This window comes from Marmota marmota, unplaced genomic scaffold (genome assembly GCF_001458135.2).
Source record: "Marmota marmota marmota unplaced genomic scaffold, marMar, whole genome shotgun sequence".
NCBI lineage: Eukaryota > Metazoa > Chordata > Mammalia > Rodentia > Sciuridae > Marmota > Marmota marmota.
In genome coordinates this window covers 12,347,013-12,370,623 of record NW_026000000.1, presented here as the reverse complement: position 1 = coordinate 12,370,623, position 23,611 = coordinate 12,347,013, and the positions used below count along the sequence as shown (strand labels likewise).

The 23,611-nt window shown below is 36.6% G+C and overlaps 1 protein-coding gene across 2 annotated transcripts in view; it reads right to left on the bottom strand.

Moving 5' to 3' along the window:
* The window catches only part of Znf33b (zinc finger protein 33B), a 38,454-nt gene extending 15,561 nt beyond the window's left edge, over positions 1-22,893 (bottom strand). Inside the window, exons 1-4 of one of the 2 annotated variants that reach the window (XM_015498962.2) lie at positions 22,410-22,893; positions 21,271-21,323; positions 18,268-18,412; positions 17,910-18,005 (exon numbers count right to left, since the gene is read on the bottom strand). In XM_015498962.2, coding sequence (XP_015354448.2) covers positions 17,910-18,005; positions 18,268-18,412; positions 21,271-21,279 — 250 coding nt within the window. In that variant the 5' untranslated portion in view covers positions 21,280-21,323; positions 22,410-22,893. The remainder of the gene's footprint in view (positions 1-17,909; positions 18,006-18,267; positions 18,413-21,270; positions 21,324-22,409) is intronic. The other variant, XM_048807563.1, reaches the window with a different exon arrangement.
* Between the last annotated feature and the right edge of the window lie 718 nt (positions 22,894-23,611).

Sequence of the window (23,611 nt, the reverse complement as noted above, 5' to 3'; positions counted from 1 at the left end):
TTGAACTTTAATTGAAATCATTTTTTGTTTTCTTAGCTCATATTTAGACTTGCTCTCTTATATTACCTGATACTTCCTCAAATCCACCTACCATCCATCTTTTCTTCTTTTTATCTTGGTTTATACTATTATTTCTTTTTCTGTCTAATTTTTCTCTCCTTCCATTTTCAGACCCTAGATAATATAATAGCAATTTCACTATCTTTTAAAAAAAAAACTTTAGTTGTAGATGGATGCAATACCTTTATTTTATTAATTTTTTAATATGGTTCTAAAGATAGAACTCAGTGCCTTATACGTGCTAGGCAAGTGCTCTACCACTGAGCCACAACCCCAGCCTAATTTCACTCTCTTTAATAACTAATTTTTCAACCTATTCCAGAACATTCCTACAAGTTTATACATGTATTAGTGGAACAGTGGGGAATATTTTTCAATAAATTTCTGTTTTTCCTAAGGTTGATTAGTATGTATGTGGCTTTGCTCTGAAATGATTGTAGTAAATAGGGTTTAATGTCTTCTCTCAAAGTGGTGTCGATACTGGGAATAGCAGAGGATACAGATTGAGTGAAAGTATCAATACATGGGGCTTTTAAGAATAAGCTCACTGAATACTGCGGAAGGCCACCACGCCATGTGACCAGCATTTTCCTTCCCTGATTGGTGAGGATCTGTTGGTCACTTTCCATGATCTGGTCACATCAAAGTGGCCCTAGACAGCGGCCCCAATCTTGAAAGTTGTAAAATGTCACAAAATGTGTCTTCATGAGTAGGCGTGCCTTCCTACAGCCCCAGGGGTCGAGTTACCTTACCTGTCCTTACCCTGCCCCTCTTGACCTTGGAAATTTCTAAAAAATGAGAGCTCCCCGCAATAAAAGGCCACGCTAGCTCTCTCTCACCAGCCTCTCATGACATTCCTCGCTCTTCCATTTGGGGAGCTTAAGGCTGAGGGCAGAGGAGCCATCCCGGGGCTTGAATTAAAGGTAAATTGCATGTCTGTGTTTTATCTGGTACCTTAGGAAATTCACTTAAGCGACCCTAGTTTGGCTGCCTGCGCTGGCCGGGGCAGTAATTGGCGCCCAGAATGTTGGGCTACTCAAGGGAAATTTCCAGGTTGATTGAGGAAGCATGCTATAGAAACTTATTGGACCATGAAATTTTTTGAAGGGTCACAGAGGAAGCAGACAGTTTTAGAGCCAAGGACATTAAAGAAATATCATGGGCAGTTCCATGTCTTCAGATAAAGAGATGTATTTAAAAATTTTGGAACTATAATTAACCGGAAAGGAAAGCAAGTGAAAAAGAGTCAGCTAGCCCAGTTCCTGAGAACAGATAGCAAGGTTTTTCCATGTTTTTACCAGCAAGATTTATCGGATTTACATAGTTGGGAGAGACTAGGAAGAAAACTATAAAGGCTGCCTCTCTACCGAACTGTCTAGAAGTACAACAGACAGTGTTCAGAAGGTCTGGACTACAGTAGAAATCTGTCTTTTTGATGATCTAGATATCAAGGTCAATGGCCCCCAGAAGACCTTTTAAAAGGACTTCAGAGAGCAGTTAAGAACATAGATCAGGAAAAACAGGCTGTTTTTTCGAAAAAAATTTTCTCTTTCCATATCATGGCTGAGAGTGGACTCAAATTTCACTCAATCTGCCATCCAGCAGGCAGACCACCTCAGGGAGAGACCTAAAACCAAGAGTTCAGTTTCAGCTGAAGCAGACCAGATCAGTAATTCAGAGGAGCACTGAGGGGCATGTTCCAGAGAGGAAACAAGTTCGAGGGGAATGTTCCAGAGAGGAAACAAGTCCAAGGGGCATGTTCCAGAGAGGAAACAAGTCCTGAGCGAAACTCTGTGAGGTAAATTCAAAATTGAAAGGAACAGTATGGGCAAGAGACAGACAAAGAGTCCTAGTCGGAGGGGACTCAGTCCAATGGTGAAGAGGAAATGGAGAAGAATTTTGCTAGGTTGCGCTGGACCAGTACCCGCCATCCAAATTCAGCCACTTTCAGATGGGAGAAAAGGCTTTAATCAGTACTCTGAATTGGCCATAGCTATGCTTACGCCCTTACGACTTGGACTCAGGAGGGCGCAGGAAGTGGGGGAAGATATTACAGGCTTTCAGCTTTTTCCAGTTTTTGAACAGGTTAAAAAGCAAAACCAGCGTGTCTGCATACATGCTATAATTCCTTTTAAAACCTTAAAAGAATTAAAAAATGCTTGTGGTAGTTACGGCCCTAATTCATTCGCCATTTGTACAAAGCTTGCTCAACTTGGTTTGCCCAGAACCTCTTCCACCCAATGACTGGGTGTCTATGACCAGAGCTTGTCTTAATTTGATTACCTTCTCTGGTGGTCTTACTGGACTGATTTCTGTACTGAGCAGGCTGAGAGAAACAGGAGACAAAATTTTGAGACCCCTTTGGAGATGTTGATGGGAACGGGTGAATTCGCAGATTTAGAGAGGAGTTGAACTATGACAGTTTATAATCAGATTACTTCACGTGCAAAGAAGGCATGGCAGTAGATCTCGTCCCAGGATCAGTCTAATCTAGTTTTGACTAAGATAAAACAGGGCTCAGAAGAACTGTTCTTCAACTTTGTAGTGTGCTTGTACCCAGCAGCTAACAGGTCAACTGGGGACTCGGGTGCCTGTGAGTTTATTGTTAAGCAGTTAGCATTTGAGAATGCAAATAAGGTTGGCCAGGACATCCTCTGGCCTCTTAGGAAAAAGGGGACCGACCATCTCAGAATTTGTTTGCCTTTGTGCAGACATCAGCCTGATCCAATTGCAAGCGTTTATGCTCACTGTGGCTTTAAAGAAGGTACTTCAACCCCAATCCCAGAGACACCATTCTCTAAGGTGGTGTTTTAATTGTGGGAGAAATGGCCACATGGTGTGAGTCCCTGCACAACAGGGCAGAAACTTTTCCCAGTTCGTGTGGTGACATTGCAGGGCAAGAGGCCACATGGCAAGGGGAGAAGTAAGTCAATATGGAGTCTGCCCGCTGCTGAGAGCCATTGCCAAGTAGGAATGACACATGGCAATTTCCTTGTCAGCCTATCCCATGTTGCTTAGAGGGAGGACTCTCCATTGTGGAAATGGGCTTGCCTTGGACCCAGGTCATTTGCAGTGACATTGCATGAATGTTTGAGAAAGGTGACCCTGCTCAAGGACCAGGGTGGATCCGGGTTTAGGGAGGATCCTGCTGGATGGATTAGGGTGGGTCCAGGTTTAGGGTGTATCCTGCTGGGAGTAGGGAGTATCCTGCTGCCTCAGGCGCCCGCCCGCTCCTGGAGTTCCCATTGAGTTCTCGCGGGATTCAGAGAGTATTTTGGGATGCAGAGCCGAATGGAGGGTTATTTCCCCAGAAAGTGCGTGTAGAGTGCTGGTGACAGTTCGAGAATAAAGAGTTGCTGTTGGAATCTACAAGGCTTTTGTGGTGGCTCGGTTATTTTGTGCCCAGCCAGACTGCGGCAGCCCACTTCCATTTTTTCCTTCACTTCTGCCTTCGCTGGTGCCAAAAAACAAGGGGAGGGCCTTTCCCCAGGCCCACCAAATAGATAGGGAGAACGACTTACAGTCCTAGGCTCTGATGTCATCATAGCTGACCATGGTGGACCAACATTTTTATCGGCCAGTATCACCCAGACAGTACTTTTAGACCAGCCATGGTAATTGATTTAACACCTGAAATAGGACCCCAGCGGATTCCTATCGGATCCATGGGCCATTACTCCCAGGCACTATAGGCTTAATTTGGGGACAGAATAATTTTAAAGAGACAATCCAATCCGGGAATTATTAATCCTATTTCAGAGGTGAGCTAACATGCACTGTAGAATTAGAATATGCCATTTGGCTTTCTACTAAAGACGTGCTAGCCCAATTAATACTTTTACCCTGCAGCTCCACGGACAGTCCAATTAAAACTTCGATATCTTGGGCTGAGAATGTGGCTCAAGCGGTAGCGCGCTCACCTGACATGCACGGGGCGCTGGGTTCAATCCTCAGCACCACATAAAAATAAGATGTAGTGTCCACTGAAAACTAAAAAATAAATATTAAAAATTTCTCTCTCCCTCTCTCTTTAAAAAAAAAAAAAAAAAACTCCGATATCTAACTCGCCACATGGAGCGTACTGGGCCCAATCAGTCCAGCATGAGCGCCCCTACTGGAACTTAAAATAGATCATAAAAAAATTTCAGGGAATTATAGATACTGGGGCAGAAAAATCTGTTTTATCTCACAGATTTTGGCCCAAAACCTGGCCTCTACATACTGCACCAACCAATTTAGAAGGCATAGGGCAGATTTCTCAGGCTTCCCAGAGTGCCCAATATCTTCGCTGAGAGGACCAAGATGGAAATAATTTATGTTTTAGACAGTTTACCTGTAAATTTATGGGGAAGAGATATCCTAAGCAGCTTAAGATTATTATTAGCAACTCCAAATTCTATCAGGTCATTTGAAAAATTTAATCAAGGGTTTACTCCTAGGGATATTAAGAGAAACTTACAGGACGAATACACCTACTTATGAATCAATCTCCTCGACAGAGATTAATTAATGCACCCAACCAAAATTTTTTGAAGGGCCCTGACCTTTTCCGTGGCCCAAAAGACAGAAAGATCACTTGGCTCACAAAAGAGTCAATTTGGGTTAGTCAGTGGCCTCTAACAGGGGAAAAACTTAAGATAGCTCATATATTAGTTGAAGAGCAGCTCCAAGCTGGTCATTTAGAGCCTATGCTCAGGCCTTGGAACACACCCATTTTTGTAATTAAAAAAAAAAATCTGGTAATTGGAGGTTATTACAGGACCTAAGGGCAATAAATTGTGCAATTCAACCTATGGGAGTTCTACAATCTGGGCTTCCTTCTCCTACAACTATTCCTTTGAATTATATAGTTTGATAGAAATAGATCAAAAAGATTGTTTTTTCTCTATTCCTTTGCATCCAGATGACTGTAAAAAGTTTGCCTTTAGTGTCCCAGCAATTAATTTCAAAGAACCAGTCAAAAGGTTTTGCTGGAAGGTGTTGCCTCAGGGAATGCGTAATAGTCCAACCCTATGTCAAAAATTTGTGGCACAAGCTATCACACCTACAAGGGAAAAATTTCCCAATGCATATATTATTCATTTCATGGATTACATACTTTTAGCTCATGCTAATTCAAATGTACTTTTAAAAAATTTTGCCCATTAGAGACTTCACTCAGCAATGGGTTTGTGCATTTCAACTCAGAAGGTGCAAAAGAAATATCTCCTTTTCAATATTTAGGTCATGTAATTGAAGGACACACAATCTGTCCTCAAAATAAGAGTCAAGGAGTTGACACCCTTAATGATTTTCAAAAATTATTAGGAGATATTAATTGGCTAAGGCCATCTTTAAAGCTAACTACTTCAAATTTAAGTCCTTTATTCCAGATATTACAGGGAGATCCTTCTCCAACTTCTTCTCATCATCTCACAGCAGAGGCAAAGACAGCTTTAAGGAAAGTTGAAATTGCTATTAAAAATGCTCAACTTACTAGAATTAATCCTTAAGAGCCTACATATTTATTGATATTTCCCAACTGCTCACATTCCAACTGCTCACGCTCCTACAGGGGCAATATGGCAAACATTGGGAGTTTAGCCCACTCTCCTCAAAAGTCATTAACTCCTTTTCATGATTTTGTTGCTCAATTAGTGATGGAGGGCAAAACAAGAATTTTACAACTAGTTGGATCAGAACCTAATATTATAATCATTCCAATTTCTGCTCAACAGAATGATTGGCTCTTTCAAACTTCTAATTTATGGCAAGTAGCTTCTGCTGATTTTCCTAGTCATATAGAAAGTCATTATCCTTGTGATAAAATTATTCAATTTGCATTAATAACGCCATTTATTTTCCCAAGGATTGTACATGCACAACCAATAAATGGTGCGCTAACAGTATTCACTGATAGCTCAAGTTCAGGTAAAGCAGGTTTTTATAGTAATGTCCATACAGAGGTAATACAAACCTCGTATGCTTCTGCCCAACGAGCAGAACTACAAGCTCTCATCTGTGCTTTAAGCTATTTTACAAACGAGCCTATTAATATTTATTCTGACAGCTTATATGCAATTTGAGTTACCAAAAATATTGAAACTTCAGTTATTGTAAGTATATGTCATCACAAGAGTTATTCAATTTGTTTTATACCCTACAAAGGATGTTGTAAATGAGAAAGCACCCATGTTTTATAGGCCACATGTGGGCCCACACTAATCTTCCAGGGCCTCTGACATCAGGTAATGATAAGACTGATAAATTAGTTGCTGTTTGTCAGCAAATGTTTTTTTATGACTATGCACAAGCTTTGCATTCTTTACATCATCAAAATGTTTTTAGCATACGTAAAAAATTTAATATTACTAGAGAACAAGCTTGTCAAATTGTACGTCACTGCCCCCAGTATGTTATACACACTCCATCTTTACCATCTGGGGTAAATCCCCATGGATTAAAGCCAAACCAATTATGGCAAATGGACGTAACTCATATTCCTCAATTCGGTAAACAATGTTATGCGCATGTAATTGTAGATACTTATTCTAGATTTATCTTTGCTACAGCCTATAAGAAAGAAAATACTCAACATGTTATTTCTCGTTGTTTAGTTGCTTTTAGGTCATTTAATTAAAGGACATACAATCCATCCTCAAAACTTACATGTTATTTCTCATTGTTTAGTTGCAGTATTAGGATGTCCTTTACAGATTAAAACCGACAATGCACCAGCTTATGCAAGCTCTCTTTTCAATAATTTTGCCAAGAGTTTTGGATTGACCATAAAACAGGTATTCCTTATAACCCTCAAGGTCAAGCCATTGTAGAACAAGCTCATTTATCTATTAAGCTACAATTACAAAAACTAAAAGGGGAGTAGGACCATGACTCCCCAAAATAACCTCAATCATGCTCTGTTTGTTTTAAATTTTCTAAATTGTGACTCAGAAGGTCACACTGCAGCTGAGCGACATATGTCTTCCACAGCAACAGGTCCTTTAGGCCGAGTTTGGTGGAAGGACTTACAGACTGGTCAATGGAAAGGACGAGATCCAGAGATTATGTGGGGCAGAGATCATGCTTGTATTTTTAATAAAGGTGCTTTTCATCCTATTTGGGTACCTCCAATCAGGCATGGAGAACATGGAGCACCAAGATTCAAATGACTGAAGATCAACCCAGAGAAGCCTTCCCAAAGGAAGAAACCTCAGAAGAAGAGAAGAGTGGCTCGGAGAAACCAAATGAAGAAGCTGATCTCATGGAGTGATCTGAGGAAATTAACGCTACATGCTACAAAAATGATTCGACTTCCAGGTGAAGCTAAAACTCCAATGACTGCTGCAGTAATAGCCCTATTGGGCTATCAGGTAAAAGAGAATCAGAGAGAAACCTATTGGACTTATTTTCCAGATCCACCTCTAGTACACCCAGCAGTGTGGATTGGAGAATCCATCCCAGTATTTATTAATGACTCATATATGATGGGAAGATTTACAGACACTCATAATGCTCCCAATCATGTGACTGGATTTAATTATTCCAGCTATAATGCCCAATTACCTTTGTGTTGGTCCCATGATAAACATGCTGGCTGTCTAAAAGTGTCATTTGAGGAAAATACAGCAATTGAGAGACCTAAACCAACTAATCGTATTGTTAATGGAGACTCAAAACCTTATATTAGATCAGTTACTAAAATCAGTTGTGACTTTCTCATAACAAATCAGTCATCTCAGCAGAACATCCCAGAATATCTCATTGTCCTAACCATTCTGCAATAGAAATTGTCACCTTTCCTAAATGGATAGATTGGATAAATACTTTTCCAATACAACATAAGGTGTCTAGAAATAGTGGGTATATTTTGGATTGGTCTCCTAAAACTGACAAAAGGCAGTTACACAAGAGTACTGCCATGACTCCTAGAGGATTTGTTAGCAACATCCTGACCTTCAGCAAAAGTGGCATTCAGAAAGATGTTTGGTGCTTAATTGCTGCCTCAGAATTCTTACATTTTACTTAAAACTTTACCAGAATTTGTAGGCAAGAACTGTAAGGAAGGTTCTTGCTGTGGCTTACAAGCCTGTGTTCAATCTCCTTATGTTTTAATTGCTAGAAATATAAAAGTTAAATGAAAAGATGATAGATATCTTGTAACATGTAGTAAGTGTAATTTAACTAATTGTAGCACCAGATATAATACAAGAAAAGGAACATTGATACTCCATCAGCCTTCTTTTGTCTTATTACCAGCTAATATTTCAGAGCCATGGTACATTGATGCTGGTTTTCAAGTCTTACAACAAATACATGCCAAGCTAGCGAGATCTAAACATGCCATTGGACTCATAATAGTGGGAGTTGTTGCCTTGGTTTCTTTTATTGCTTAACAATCACAGCTTCAGGGGCTATATCTCAAAATATTCAACATGCAAATTTTCTTAATAATTTACCTCAGAATACTTCCAAGGCTCTTCATAATCAAATAAATATTGATGAAAGGATTGAGACTAAGCTAAATGTTTTAGAGGCAACTGTCGTAAATACTGGTAATGAACTTTCGGCTTAAATGTCACGCTAGCTATAAGTATGTGTGTGTGTTACTGCTGCCAAATACAATGATTCCCAATAGGACTGGGAGAAGGTTAAAAACCTTTAGATGAGTATTTGGCAAAATCATAACAGCTTGGATCTTTTGGAGCTCCATCATCATATGGAGCTCCAAAAGATCAAAGAAGTAAGACTGATTTTTCGGACCTACTTCCTTAGCTAATCAAATATTAAACACTCTGCAAGGTATATTCTTGCATTGTTCTCTTTGCTATTAATTCTCTTCTGTGTTGTAGTTGTAGGATGGCGAGCCTTCAAAACAAGGATTTGGGGACTCGAAAAAGTGACCCATCACCTGCTTTTTCAAAGAAAAAAGGGGGAATATGTGAGGGGCCGCCATGCCATGTGACCAGCATTTTCCTTCCTGATTGGTGAGGATCTGTTGGTCACTTCCCGTGATCTGGCCAGCATCAAAGTGGCCCTAGATGGCAGCTCTGATTTTGGAAGTCGTAAAATGTCGAAAACGTGTCTTCATGCATAGGCGTGCATTCCTACAGCCCCAGGGGTTGCGTTACCTTTCCTGTCCTTGTAACTCTGCCCCTCTTGACCTTTTTTGGATGGAAATTTCTAAAAAATGAGAATTTCTCCAATAAAAGACCACTCCCAAATGTGCTAGCTCTTTCTCACCAGCCTCTCGTGATATTCCTTGCTCTTCCATTTGGGAAGCTTGAGGCTGAGGGCAGAGGAGCCATCCCAGGGCTTGAATTAAAGATAAATTGTGTGTCTGTGTTTTATTTGGTACCTTAGAAAATTCACTTAAGTAACCCTAATGTGGCTGCCCAAGCTGGCCAGGGGCAGTAAAATAGTCCCTTACATAAGTGAAGAAGTGATAATCATCCCAACATTTATGTAGATGCAAACAATGAAAAATCAAGGAAGGGAACAAATCACCTCAAACAGCCCACAACATTTCAGCAACACCACAGTGGAGGAAATGACAGAGCAAATATTTTGAAAGTTTTCAGTTAAAATGTTCAGGGAGCTAGAAGAAGATGCAAGGAATGTACTTAGAAAATACAGGAAGTGAGGGCTGGGGCTGGGGCTCAGTGGCAGAGTACTTACCTAGCATGTATAAAGGCACTGGGTTTGATCTTTATTAAACACCACATAAAAATAAGCAAATTAAATAAAGGCATTCTATTCATCTACAACTATCAAAAAAATTTTAAAAAGAAAATACAGGAAATGAAAGATCATTTCAATAAAGAGAGATTCTGTAAAAGAACCAAAACAAATCCTCAAATCAAAAATTCAATGAAAAACATTACCAAGAGATTAGACCACTCTGAAGATAGATTCTCAGACTTTGAAGACAAAGTATATTAATCTTGAAAATAGTCAAAAATAAAGAGAGCATGACCAGAATATGAAAGAAATCTGGGATAACATTGAGATAAAATAAAAGAATCACTGGGGTAGAAGGCTCCAAAATATGAACTAAAGGAATGCACAATCTTACCAATGAATATTTTCCAAATCTTAGGACTAAGATTAAAATTCAAACACAAGACCAAAATAGGCAAGATCAAAAAGATCCTCTCCAAGACATAACATAATAAAAATATCTAACATACAAGATTTTTAAAAGCTGCAAGAGAAAATCAGCAAGCCACATTTAGAGTTAAGTCATTTTAGATTTCAACTGACTTGTCAGTCCAGACCTTAAAAGCCAGGAGGGTTTACAATAATATATACTAAGCCCTGAAAAAAAAATGGGTGCCAACCAGGATTGTTATATGCAGCGTTCAGAACTGAAGATGAAATAAAACTCTATCATGATAAGCCAGAACTAAAAGAATTCATAACTACAAAGCCTATATTACAAGACATAATGACTATTTCCATGCATAAGAAATGAAAAATAAATATGAAATCAGTATAGGGACAAATCACACTAGTACAACTAATTAAAAAAGAATCAAGTGTGAATTAAGTAAGCATTGGAAATAACCCAAAATATCAGGAAATAAAAATAATCTTTCCATAATAATAATTAAATATTATCAACTCTCCAATCAAAAGATTAAAAAAACAAGATGCATGCAAATTGGTACAACCCCTCTGGAAAGCAGTATGGAGACTCTTCAAAAAAACAGGAATGGAATTGACCCAGTTATTTGACCCATTCCTTTATATATATCCAAAGGATTTAAAATCAATATACAACCACATCAATGTTTACTGTAACACAATTCACAATAGCTAAGCTATGGAGCCAACCTAGGGGCATTTCAACACATAAATAGATAAAGAAAATATGGTATATATACACAATGGAGGATGGCTCAGCCATTAAGAATAACTTTATGACATATGCCAGTAAACAGATAGAACTGGAAACTATAATGCTAAGTGAAATAAGATAATCTCACAAATCCAAAGGTTGAATGTTTTCCCCAATATGTAGATGTTAACCCACAATAAGGGAGGGAATAGGAAGAACTGACGTTCATTAGATTAGACAAAGGGGAATGAAGGGAAAAGAATGATAGGAAAAGGAAAAACAGTGGAATGAATATAACATAACTCTCCTATTTACATATATGAACAAAGCCCAAAGACTCTCACCATCATGTAAATCGACAAGACTAGGGACATAATTAGAAAAACATATATTCCATGCTTATATAATTATATCAAAATGGATTCTACTGTCATATAAAACTAAAAAGAACCAATTTAAAAGAAAAGAAAAAACAATACCCAACCACATATTGTTTACAGTAGACTCACCTTACAGGCAAAGATATCCATAGATTGTGGTAAAAGGATGGAAAAAGATACACCATGCAAATGGAAACAAAAACCCAGCAGGGTAGCTGATAAAGTAGACTTCAAGCCAAAATAAATCTGATAAAGTAGACTTCAAACCAAAATAAATCAAAGAGACAAAGAAGGTCACTTCACACTGGTTATGAGAATCATCCAACAACAAGATATAATGATTGCAAACATTTATGAACCAAATATCAGTGCACTTACATATATGAAACAAACCCTTCTCAATAAAAAAAATCAAATAGATCACAATACAATAACATTGGGTAATTTCAACACACCTCTCTCACCACTAGATAGGCACTGCAAACATAAGCTAAGTAAACACTCTTTAGTACTAAAATATTATTAATCAAATGAACCTAAGAAACATCTATTGAATATTTCATCCATCAACAACTGAATTCGCTTTATTCGCAGCAGCACATAGAACTTTCTCTAAAAAAGATTATATTTTAGGGTACAAAGCAAAGCTTTGCAAATACAAGAAACAGAAAATGTCCTTGCATCTTATCAGATTATAATGAAATGAAACCAGAAATCAACAACAAAAATAGAAGCCATTCTAACATATCAAGATTAAATAACACACTTTCAAATGAGCAATAAATCACACATGAAATCAGGGGATAGAGAAACAACATACCAAAATTTCTGGGACAATACGAAGGCAGTTTTAAGAGGAAAGCTTAATAGCTCTGGGCTTCTATATTTTAAAAATTGAAAAATGCCAAATAAATAATCTAATGTAGTACCTAAAAGCACTAGAAAAAGAAAATAATAGCAAAATCAGTAGGAGATAGTAAATAATTAAGGTCAGAATTGGAATTAATAAAATTGAAAATAAAAAACAATGAAAAAAAGTAGTTGGTTCCATGAAAAGATAAACAAGATTGATAAACCCCTAGCCAAACTAACCAAAAAAGAAGACCTAAATCAACAAAAATTAGAGATGATAAATTAAAGACATGTCTGAAATCCAGAGGATTATTAGAGACTATTTTGAAAATATAAACTCCAATAAGCTAGAAAATCTTTAAGACAACCGAGAAATTCTGTTATATAACCTATTCAAATTGAACCATGAGGATATAGAAAATTTAAATGAATTAATATCAAGCAATGAAACTGAAGCTGCAATTTTAAGCCTTCCAACAAAGAAAATGCTAGGATCAAATGGATTCTCAGTCAAGCTCTACCACAATTTTAAAGACTAATGACAATTCTCATATTATTCCATGAATAAAAAAGAAGGAATCTGCCAAATTTATTGTGAAGCCAGTGTCACCCTGATTACAAAATCAGACAAAGAACACATCAAGGAAAGAAAACTTCAGTCCAATATCCCAGACGAACATACATCCAAAAATCCTTAAAATATTGGAAAACCACATTCAAAAACAAGAAGATAGTACACCATGATTAAGTGGGCTTCATCCCAGGGATGCAAAGTTTATTCAACCAAAATATTTAAATAAGTGTAATTTACCAAATAAATAAGAGTAAAAGACAAGAATCACATTATCATCTCCATACAGAAAATGTATTTGACAAAGTCCATCATGCATTCAATTTCAAAACACTAGAGAAACTAGAGATAGAGGAACTTATCTCTAATGTCCAATATTGTGAAGACTATATACAATGAACCTCAGACCAACATACTAAATAATATAGAGAGGAAAAACTGAAAGCATTTCTTCTAAAAACAGGAGCAAGACAAGGATGTTCCCTCTCACCATTCCTATCCAACATTGTCTTGAAACTCTAGCCAGAGCAATCCAACAAGAGAAAGAAAGGGATACAAATAGGGAAAAAAAAAAATAGTCAAAGTATCTATTTGCTGATGTCATGATCCTGTATTTTGAAGACCTAAAAAATTCTACCGGAAGTCTTCTAGAGCTGACAAAGAAATTTAGCAAAGTAGCAGGATACATGATCAAAATACACAGATCAATCACTTTCCCATACTCCAGTAATTAATCTGCTAAAAAAGAAACAGGAAAATCCTCCCATTCCTAATAACCTCAAAAAATAAAACAAAACAAACAAACAATAAACAATCGGGAATAAGTCTAACTAAGGAGGTCAAAGAACTCTAAAATGAAAACTAAAGAACACTGAAAGAAAAAATTTTGAAGAATTAACACTGTCAAAATGGGTGTATAACCAAAAAAGTTATACAGATTCAATGCAATCCCCATCAAAATACCAATGATATTCTTCACAGAACTAGAAAAAAATCAGTTCTAAAACTTATTTGGAAGAATAAGAGACCCCAAATAGACAAAGAAATCCTGAGCAAGAATAGCAATGCTGTAGGCATCACAGTACTAGACCTCAAATTAACTATAAAGATATAGTAACAAAAACAACATGAAACTGACATAAAAACACACAAGACCACCAATGGAATAGAAGAGAAGACACAGACAAATCCACATAGATACAGTTATATGATGCTCAACAAATGTGCCAAAACATACACCAGAGAAAAGATAGCCTTTTTGACAAATGATGTTAGGAAATCCATATGTAGAAGAATGAAACTATCTTTAACTCTGGCAAAAGTCAACTCAAAGTGGATCAAAAACCTAAGAATTCGACCAGAAACACTGTAACTGCTACTAGAAAACGTAGGCTCAACATTCCAATATATTGGCACAGGCACTGACTACCTTAACAAGACTCCTAAAATGCAAGAAGTAAAACCTATTATCAATAAGGGGGACAACATCAAGTTAAAAAGCTTCTGCACAGCAATGGGAACAAGGGTGTGAAGAAAGAGCCTACAGAATGAGAGAACTTTGCCATCTGCTCTTCAGACAGGGCATCAATATCCAGAATATGTAAAGAACTAAAAAAACTTAACAGCCAAAAAACAAAACCAACAAAAAATAACCCAATCAATAAGCAGGCAAAAGAATGAAAGAGCTACTTCTCAAAAGAATACAAACGGCCAATAAATATGACAGGATAAACCTCATGATATGCCTCCCTCCCCCCACACAGAGTTTCAATAAATTTGAAACCACTGAAATTATACAGTTCTTTTTTAGTCATGATGGAATGAAACTAATAATAATAGTAAGGAAAACTGGAAGATTCACAAATATATGTAAATTAAACACTTAATGGACAGGTCAAAGGACAGGAGAAATTACAAAATGCTTAGAAACACCAATGAAAACTGAAACACAACTTATAAAAATTTATGGAATGCAGTGAAAGCAGTACTCATAGGAAAATTTAAAGCTGTATACAATCTATACTAAAAAAAGAATAAGGAACTCAATTCAATAACCTAACTTTACACTTTAAGTAACTAGAAAAAGAAGAGCAAACGAAACCCAAAGCTAGCAGGAGAGAGGATATAAAGATTAGAAACAGACCTTGAAATAAAACAATGAAAACTAAACTAGAAAACAGGGTAACAATACAGAGAATCAACAAAACCAAAAGTTGGTTCATTGAGAAAATAAACAAAATTGACAAATCTTAACCTAGACAATTAAAAAGAAAAAGGGAGGAAACGTGAATAACTAACATGAAAATGGAGATATTATTTACTAACCTATAAGAAATACAAAGAATTAAGAGAATATACCTTGTAGAGTCATAGGTTAATAAATTAGATAACCAAGATGAAATAAATACTTGGAAATAAACTGACTCAACAAGAAACAGAAAAATCTCACAAGCTCTATAACAAGAGATTGAGTCTGTAATCAAAAAATGCCCAACAGAAAAAGTTAAGCAACAGATAGATTCACAGATGAACTCCACCTAACATTTAAAGAATTAACACCAGTTTTCAAATTCTTCCAAAAATTAGAAAGGTAGGAATAACTTCCTAATTAATTTCATGAAGTCAGTATTATTACCAACACAAAAGCCAGATAAAGATAAATACAGGAAAAAAATTAGACCCATATCCTCTATGACTATAGATGGTAGATTATACACACACACACACACACACACACACACACACATACACACACACACATACCCACACGCCAGCAAAATAAATTCAACCATATATTTAGTTATATATTTAAAGGATTATATCCTATAACTACATGGGTCTTACCCCAGAAATGTATTTTAACACAAAAAAATGAATGTTATAGACTGCACTAATAGAAACAAACAAACAAAAAACACATGATCATCTTGATTGATGCAGAAAAGGCTTTGACAAAATGCAATCCCTTTCATGGTACATACTAAGAAATATGGAATAGAAGACAACTTCTTAAGCATGATAATGGGCATTTATAGAAATTCCACAACTTAATAAAGGATATCCTCCTAACATCAGGAATAAGACAAGGATTCCTACTTTCACCAATGCTAGTCAACATTGTAGAATAACTTCTAGCCAGTGAAAATAATAAAGAAAAGGAAATAAAGGCATCCATTAGGAAGAAAGATTTTGAAGTTTACCATATCTGAAATTTACAGAACCGTTCTTACTTTGTTTTGATTAATTTTGTATAACTTATTTTTTCAAGATCTTAACCAAACTATGTTGGTAACTATGCTATGAGTTTTCTACAGATAACATATTTTATAGTAATGCTTCTTGTTTTCTTTACCGTCAATATGTATTTTATCTAATATATATTAATCATTTATATTTAAGACAAATTTTGTCACTTGACTCCTATTTTATTTGGTTTCTATATTTCTCATATTTGTTCCTCTTGTTTTCTTATATTCCATCAATGCATATTTGGTGTTACTAAGTATTTCATGTTCTATAGTTTTTCTTAGTAGTTAGTTGATCTAGTTACCTATGTAACTTTTTAACAGCATCAATATTTTATCATTTCATATGAAATGTAGAAAACTCAATTTCATTTAAATTACTTCACCCTCCCCATGTCTTAAATATAACTGTCTTACATATTTCTTCTACAGAGAGCACTGAATCATGTGACACTATAAATTTTGCTTTAATCTTCAAATATAATTTCAGAAATTCAAGAGAGGGTTACTCTATTACTTTTACCCCTATCTTTGCCAACTTTCAATTTCTTTTCTGAAGGTTCAAGTCTCATTGCTTTCTATTTAGAAAACTAGCCATTTTCTTAAAGGTAGATTTGCTAGCTTTTGTCTAATAATGGAACTGCATTTCACAAGACAGAATATTTGTTTGATGTTATTCTCTTTCAGTACTTAAAAAGATACTACTTTCTTCTAGTCACCATGGTGTCAGATGAGAAATATGTTGTCACTTCCTACAGGTAATTCTCCTTTGGATTTAACTATGATTAATAAATTAATTATGATTAATAATTATACTTTGATCATCATGTGCCTTCAGCATGCATTTCTTTGGATTTATCTTATTTGATATTATTCAGATTCTTGAATGAAAAATTTTATGGTTTTGTTAAATTTGAGAAGATCTCAGTCATTTCTTCCTCAAATACTTTAAATACCTCTCTCTTCTCCATCTGTTACTGTTACAACTGTGAGGTCTTTTTCTGTTGCCCCTCTTTCTATATATCAAGAGAATCAAATTACTTCTTACTTCCATGCCTTCCAATTTAGTCTAAGTCATCATAATCACTCATAAGGAGAACTTTGAACTAATGAACTTTCTTTGTCCTTGTTATCTATATCAATGTTTTCTCTATAGAGTTGAGAGAGGTCTTACACAATATACATCACACATTGCTCATCTGCAGAAAATCATCAATAAAATTAAATTACTTAACAGAGTTTATGATTCTCTCATCTTCTGTATAGTAACTACCTCTGTGACATCATCAGCTATTTCTCCTTCCATCAATCACTCCCCAAAGTCCTTGTGACTTTTTATTATTCCTCAGAAACACATAAGCACATTCCTGTTCATGGGCTCAGCAGCTATTATTTCACCTTACTGAAAAAAAAAAAAAACGCAGTCTTCATAGCTCATATCATCATTTCATTAAAGTTTTTGCTTTAACTTTAACTGCACTAAGGTTTCCTCTGATCACCACAGAACACTGACTATACATAAGTATCTGTTTTGTGTTTAGTACTACTTGTATAAATTCATTTAGACGTTGTTTTTTTCACTACTATATACTGAGTTCTTAGAAAATGACTAACACATAGCAAGAACTCAATATTTGTTGAGTCAAAAAATGAGTATATTAAAGAATGTGTGACAACAGAAGGAATATAGAACAATGGAAGTTAAAGTGGGCAACTGAAACTGCTTTGAGAAGCACAAAGTACCCAAGAAAAACAACAGTAAACATAAGACAAGCAAAGACTAGACAATGGGCAGGTCTAAAAATAGAAATTAGTTTTTAAATGAATCAAAAAATACTTGAGAATGGTGTTTGGAGGTTTGAATTAAGAATCAGTAAGGATTAAGTCCTCTAAAAAATGTTCCACAATTGCCAACCCCTGAATTAACTACAAGAAAATAATAAATCTCTTGATGTTTCTCTGTACAATAGAGATTAACTTACCTGGGAAGCTCTGGCTTGGGAATTCTGCCTCCAATATCCATGGTTCCTCTCCTTGCTCTAGCCTGAAGATCACCTCTGGCTTGGTCACACAATACCCTATCAACAGGAAATAATTATGGACTTGGCTGGCAGCCTAGATGTCAGGGCCTCTGACAGAGAGGAAAACCCACTGCCATTGTAACATTTTACTAGAGAGATGAACACAACTATCCTCGATGCCCCATAAGTGATCAATCAACACTGGTTTCTGAATTCCAATCTCAAATATTATTAAACTAAATAGAATTCCCATATATTTCATAATTAAAGAAATAAATAAATGCTATTTGGAATTACACAGTAAGTAAACAGGTCTTACCCACAGAGACAAGGTGACTGTAGTTCTCCAGCATCACCTCTCTATACAGGGACCTCTGGCTAGGGTCCAGGTGCTGCCATTCTTCCTGGGTAAAGCCCACAGTCACGTCGTTAAATGACACTAACTCCTGGAATTTCTGTTCAACCTGAAATGTTCATAATTAGTTGACATGGAAAAAGACATATGGAACTGATCCTCACTGTGTTTATTGATTACAAATTACCAAGATGATTTACAGGATATTTGTTTTTGCTTTATATATCAGTAGGAAAAGAGAAACAATAATAGGAATATTCTACTATTGCATTAAGGTATGAATTGATGTGCGAAAAAAATTAGCAAGTTCTCACAATGTACCTGGAACTACTATAGTAGCTGGAAATAGAAAAACTGTTAAAAATCTTCTTGTATTTAAGAACCATACAACCTGATTTAAAAAAAAAAAACCATAATATATACAGAATATGTTGTAAATGTGAAAGTGAAAGTACATACAAGATAGACTAATATAAATTGGGAGCAAGATGAGTTCTATTTTGAAGCACAGCTTTTGGCTGAAGAGTAATACAGTATTCTTTACAAGACATGGCACAAGCAAAGGCAGGGAACTTTACACACTGAAGAAATCAGCAATAGGGCAAATGGCAGAGGAAGACATGAGAACATGGTCTGGTGCTGTCATGAGATACTGCCATGGAAGTATTCAAGGAATTCATTACGAAGTAATTTTAGACTAATAGTCTCCACAGTATATGACCATTGCAAGAATATTTTTGAGTACTACCAATTAACACAAATTACAGAAATTGTCAATTCATTTCTTATGAATTTCACTTTAATTCTCATTTAGGTTTTAAAATGTAGAAAGATAGCCAGATATAATGGTGCACACCTATAATCCCAGTTACTTGGGAGGGTGAGTCCCAAAATTTTTAAAAGGGGTGAGAATGTAACTCGGAGGAAGAATGCTCTTGGAGTTTAATCCCAGGGGTAACAAACACACACACACAAACACACACACAAATTTGAATGTCTAACATTTTACTTCACTGCAATACATATTCCAGGTTCTAACCCTTCAAGTTATAGACTATAATTAGGATGTGTAGAAAATGGGAAGATTTGGGATCTATTATAATATCTGTAGGATATTCAGTACAAAATATCCAAATGGATTGATTTGGATATCTCTAGGGTACATTTCTTTATTTTAGGAAATACTGCTATGGAAGAGGAGAGCCAATGAAGAGAGAGGAGCATATTATATGATCAGGTTTTCATTTATAGAACCAATCTTTTCAAGAAAGGCAGGGGGCAACTAAAGTACAAAACATCACAACATTGATAAAATACAAGAAACAATAAACTACACATGAGCAGATCTGAAATTATTAGTAAGGATTCTGGCTGTGGAAATGTACAGGACAGCGTTCCTCTGGTGAGCAAACTCCTGGGGGGGGGGGGGGTGGTAACAGGCACCCTGTTTTCCACACTTGGAATATTCTGCAGTTTCTCCCAGGAACTAGTAAGATAACTAGTACATATGCAGTGCCTAGCTGCTATGGCAATGCCCTTCCTGAGGAGGCTCTGTGCTAGAGTCTTATCAGCCTCAATCTTGACCTCAGGCACACAGCTCCTAAGAATAAAGGAACTCTCTTGTTAGAAAACCACAATGTTTCACCAAGCTCCACTGAACCTGAACCTATCCACAAAACAGTAACTTTAAACAATGGACTTTCTTGAGAGCTTCACAAAGGTTCTAACATTGCACACTGTAACTGTAGTATGTAACTGAGAAATAAACGGTATAATGTTGCTAACTCTGTAACCTGCCTAATGACACAATGAATAATAATGTACTACTGATGCCAGTAACCTAATGTAACCTATTGATATAAATAAAGCTGGCAGCTTGGACAAGGGGCTTTCTGCCTTTCTGCCATTCTGCCATCCTGCTATTCTGTCATTCATTCTGCTTTTGCAACTTTCTTCTGTCCCCTTTTGATTTCTTAACAGCTACTGGTGAAGTGGGAGGGAAAATGTGTATCATCTAAGCTTGAAGACACTTAAAAGCACTCAAAATAATAAACAGTATTGCTCCACCAGCTATATGTTTTTAATGTACGTATTTCAACAAAACAAGACTATAAGACAAAGTATGAAAACTTGGAACTGAACACGATAAGGAAGACTCCAGAAACAAAGCATCAAAAGAATGCTATCAGATACTGACAGAGGAGTCATCCAAGGACAAAAATCAGTAGGATAATGTAGCACTTATTCAAGGAATGCAACCACAATCTAGTCATTGATTGACCTTTATTTAGATAAACTCCAAAAAAAAAAGTGTAGAAACAATACTACATACTATGAGAGGAAATGTGACTGAGACTCAGAAACATTTACCAGAATGTCAACTTTGAAATGTATGCTACATAACCTATATACAAAACCTGGCTAATATAAGATAGCTATGTAAAGTTTATGTTACAGGTATACATAACAGGCCATTTCTTCCTCTCAACATTCTAGTTTTATGCCAGAATCATACAAGACCATTCAGAAAATTGACACTATTTGAACCATGTCTTGAACCATGTCTGTAACCTGCCTAATGACACTGCTGAAGAACAGTTTAAGGAAACAGACTGCATTAATATAAGGCTATTATTGGAAGGTTATTCACTATGTATCTTTGTTAAAAACAAAAGGTATCTTTCAGAAAGATACCATTGTTTTCATAGGATTCAGTCTTCTGCTGCAAAACTCATCTGCCCTGATGGTTGAAAACCCAAGAGACATTTTGCAGCTCACCTGAGTGATTTTAAGGTTATATAGTCAGTATATATCAACATGCCAATGCGACAACCTATCTGTTGGTTTATATTTTCTGCAAAATTGGATTTTTATCTATTACAATTTTCTCATCTTCACATTGACTCTTACAAATCTTTCAAAATCCATTGTAAAATAACATGAAGGACAAATAAACATACAACTTACCTTGTTCATCTTGTGCTGTTCTTGGAAAGATGTAGACAACTCTGAAGACACAGCTAGTTAGCAGAAAGGGAATGGGATCATAAAAGATCTGGCCTGCTCAGCAGCTCATGAATTCTCCTGCCCTAAAAAGCTACACTCATTCACTAGATAAAATGATTCCTGTGGGAGAATTGATCTCAGGCACACAGCTCCTAGGAATAATGGAACTCTCTTGTTAGACAACCACAATGTTTTACCAAGCTCCACTAAGCCTGAACCTGTCCACAAAACAGTAACTTTAAACAATGGACTTTCTTAAGAGCTTCACAAAAGTCCTAACATTGCACACTGTTAACTGTAACATGTAACTGAGAAGTAACATGTAGCTGTATAATGTTGCTAACTCTGTAACCTGCCTAATGACACAATGAATAATAATTACTACTGATGCCAGTGACCTAATGAATAATAACCTAGAATAATGCCAACACTCCACTGACCCTTCAGAATAATCAGGGGGAATGATGAAAGACCACCTGACTCTAATATAATCATGTAGCTCATGTGCACAATTTTTTTTTTCTGAATGAAAGTTAATATTTGCTTCCTATGGATCTCAACAGAATTCTCTTGTGAATACTAAGGATTCACAAAAATATTAAAACAATAATACTGGTCAATTATATTACTACATCTAATGAAGTAACATCAACATTTCACAGTTGTAAAATAATACTCTGGACTGATATCTATCAGTTTTCCTACTAGTGTTATTTAACCTTTGATTAGTGACTCCACAAAAAGCAATGCTTCAGAGGAAAAAAAAAATTCTAAATTTAACTTTGTTGCTGTTACTCAACATGTGTTTAATAAGAAACTTCCTTTCACTTAAATGACAAAGTAGAAAGGATTGGCTTGGGAGTCAGGAGATCTCAAAATAGTTTTGGCCACTAACAAAGTATGATCCTGAGATGCAAAAACCTTTAGGGTTTTTTCTTATTCCTTTTCAAATGAAATAAAAAGATAATTCTTGTAGATCCTTCCTAAACTTTAGGAGAATTAAGACAGAAAAATAGCACATATCAAGATGCAGTGATGAACATAATAGAGAAGCAGTTCATAATCTCTAAAGAATGAAGAACCAAGGAAAAAGAACTTGCCTAAACAAAGTTGATAAGAAATCCGTAGTGACTAACGAGTCCAAACTCCCACGCAAGGCGTTGGAAGAACCCTTAGCTCTCACGCAGGCTCTCCCTGCAGCATCGCCCCCTCTCCAGGAGCTCCTAGTAAACTTCCTCCTGTGCACACCTCCTCCTTTCGCGGCCCCACACACAACTTCAACAAGCGCGCCACTGAATCTGTAGTGACGGGGCCTCACATCCTGACAAAGACCCCGCAGTCCCAGGGTCCCGCCACGGGGTCCACAAGGTTCCTTACTACCGCCAGATACCGGCCGCTGACCGCTCTCGGGGCCCCTCGTTCCTTGCCCAGCCTTTCAGGGTTCACTGGTCAATCCCCAGCCGTGTCGCATTGACCACAGAAGAGTACGAAGACTCTGCTACCCGACCAACTCAGGAGTTGAATAAAACCAGGGAAGACGGAGTCCTAGAGGCAGCAGACGAAATGAGGCATGCGCAAAACGCGGTGCAGAGCCCGACGCAATAATGAAAAACTACCTTTCCCATGAGGCCCCGCGACCAATAATTCTTAGGAATTGCGGGGAACTGTGGATTTAGCTCTAGGGTTTGAGGTCCGTGTTGGTGTCTCAAGCAACCATCCCTGGTTCCCCTACGGATTCTTAGTTCCTTGTGTGGCTTGTGTGCAGTTTACACGCAGAACTGTCAAGGAAAGGAAAGCCGTCTGTCAATCTCACTTTTTAGAAACTGGAAAGTAGATAAATGCATACAATAAAAAATTCATCTGACACCATCAGAGATTGTGTCTGGGAGGAAAAAAGTGGTCGCGGAATAAGAAACCTAGCTTATCAAAATCACTCAAAGGTAAATGGAAGCTAAATCAGAAAACGAGCACATGAGAAAGAAGAAAATAAATAGTACAGATTCGTACCTCTGCGATACTGAAATTAATAGGAAGACTATTCGTTGAAAAAATTCCAATAAAAATCTCAAAATGTGTTTTTCTCTCTTTAGTGTATTGTGCACATTACAAAAGCATTGTCAACTTCATCAGTGTTAAACAAAAACCTAAATGAACGAGTATATTTTAACACCCCCCCCCCAAAAAAAAAAAAAACCTAAGAAATAGCAATATGTAAAATATTGCTGCATTAAAATAGTTTGGCACCTGCTTCAAGGAAGTACAATGCCATGATTAAGAGTATTTTTTGAATATAATAAGCGTA